Source organism: Geospiza fortis, unplaced genomic scaffold, assembly GCF_000277835.1.
Source record: "Geospiza fortis unplaced genomic scaffold, GeoFor_1.0 scaffold135, whole genome shotgun sequence".
NCBI classification, from domain to species: Eukaryota; Metazoa; Chordata; class Aves; order Passeriformes; family Thraupidae; genus Geospiza; species Geospiza fortis.
The window spans coordinates 55267-56738 of NW_005054646.1; the positions used below are offsets into that span (position 1 = coordinate 55267).

At 63.2% G+C, this 1472-nt stretch overlaps 1 protein-coding gene across 1 annotated transcript in view; it reads right to left on the reverse strand.

Moving 5' to 3' along the window:
• Positions 1–1472, reverse strand: part of SLC39A11 (solute carrier family 39 member 11) — a gene marked incomplete at its 3' end in the record, with an annotated part of 51271 nt that overhangs the window by 48120 nt on the left and 1679 nt on the right. The window contains exon 2 of the mRNA XM_014311057.2: positions 1207–1245. Within this exon, the coding sequence (XP_014166532.1) occupies positions 1207–1245 (39 nt within the window). The remainder of the gene's footprint in view (positions 1–1206; positions 1246–1472) is intronic.

Consider the following 1472-nt stretch of genomic DNA (forward strand, 5'->3'; position numbering starts at 1 on the left):
AGGGAAGGGAAGGGAAGGGAAGGGAAGGGAAGGGAAGGGAAGGGAAGGGAAGGGAAGGGAAGAGGAAAAAGGCCGGAAAAGGAAGGGGGAAAGTAGGGGAAAAGGGGGAGGGAAAGAAGGAAAATAAGGGGAGGGAAATGAAGGAAGGAGAAAAGGAGGGGGGGAAGGAAAGGAAGGGAAAAAAGGGAGAGGGAAAGGAAGGGAGGGAAGGAAAAAGGGGGCAGGGAAAGGTTCTTTGTGTTGTTGAACCCTTTCGAGGCAGGGAAAAGGTGGAGACCCAGCTGCTGGCCAACCAATGGCAACGCTGGCCGGCTGGGAAAACTCAAACTCAGGGGGATCCTGGTGTCCCCAGGGCTGCCTGGTGTCCCCACTGTCCCCAATGTCCCCAGGGCTGCCTGGCCCCTCCAGGCACAATCCCCCTGCTCTGGGCACTCGCAGAGCCGAGGGCAAAGCCAGTGTTTGCAGTTCAGCTCCCTGAGCCACAGCGGGGCCAGGGGCACCCGGGGGCCTCAGCCAGGCCAGCAGCTCCTCGTCCTGGGGGGATTCCTGCAGGAACGTCAGCCCTGGGATCCCCTACAGCCCCCAGGGGGGACAGTCCTCACCAGCCAGCCCCTGTCACCCACCGGACACAGCCGGGGGACACAGCCAGGGGACACCTGGACACAGGGGGGAAGGGGCACCACCCCAGGGCACACCCAGGTGCCCTGCAGCACCTGCAGGGTGGGGCTGAGCAGCTGAACTCGATAATTAATGAGGGAAACAAAGGGGACTTAATGAGTCTGGGTGGGGCCCCAGCAGCTGGGCACTGCCAGCCCCACATTCCCAAACCCCTGCACAGCTCCCAAACCCCTGCACAGCTCCCAAACCCCACAATTCCAGGTTTTCTCCAGGAGGGAGCCCCACACTGCACACACAGCTCCCACGGAGAGCTGCAGCTCTCCCTTCCCTCTCCTCCTGAGGGCTCAAAGCCCAAAGCCAGCCAGGCACAGAGCCCCCAGGAAAGGGGGGATCGAACTGCAGAGAGCCAAGGGGGCCTCGGGCCCATCCTGGTGCCACCTCCACCCTCACCAGGAGCAGCCTGAGCCCTTCCCCGCCCTCAGGGAACCACCCAAGGGATTTTAGCTGGAGTAGAGAACCAAACCAAGCGTGGAGGGGCTGCAGAGAGCACGGGGAGGAGGAGGAGGAGGAGGAGGCGGCTGCACTCACCCCTGCAGCAAAGCCCAGGCTCCCATCCAGGATCCGCCTCTGCAAACAAAAGCAAACAAAACCACCCTGAGCTCGTGTGAGGGCACTGCCCACGGCGCTGGGAGGGGCTCCCCGGCCTGCAGAGCGCTCAGGAGGGGGTTTGGGCAGGAACTGCACCCTGGCATGGCAGGATGGGGTGCCCAGAGCAGCTGTGGTGCCCTGGCATTGCAGCATGGGGTGCCCAGAGCAGCTGTGGTGCCCTGGCATGGCAGCATGGGGTGCCCAGA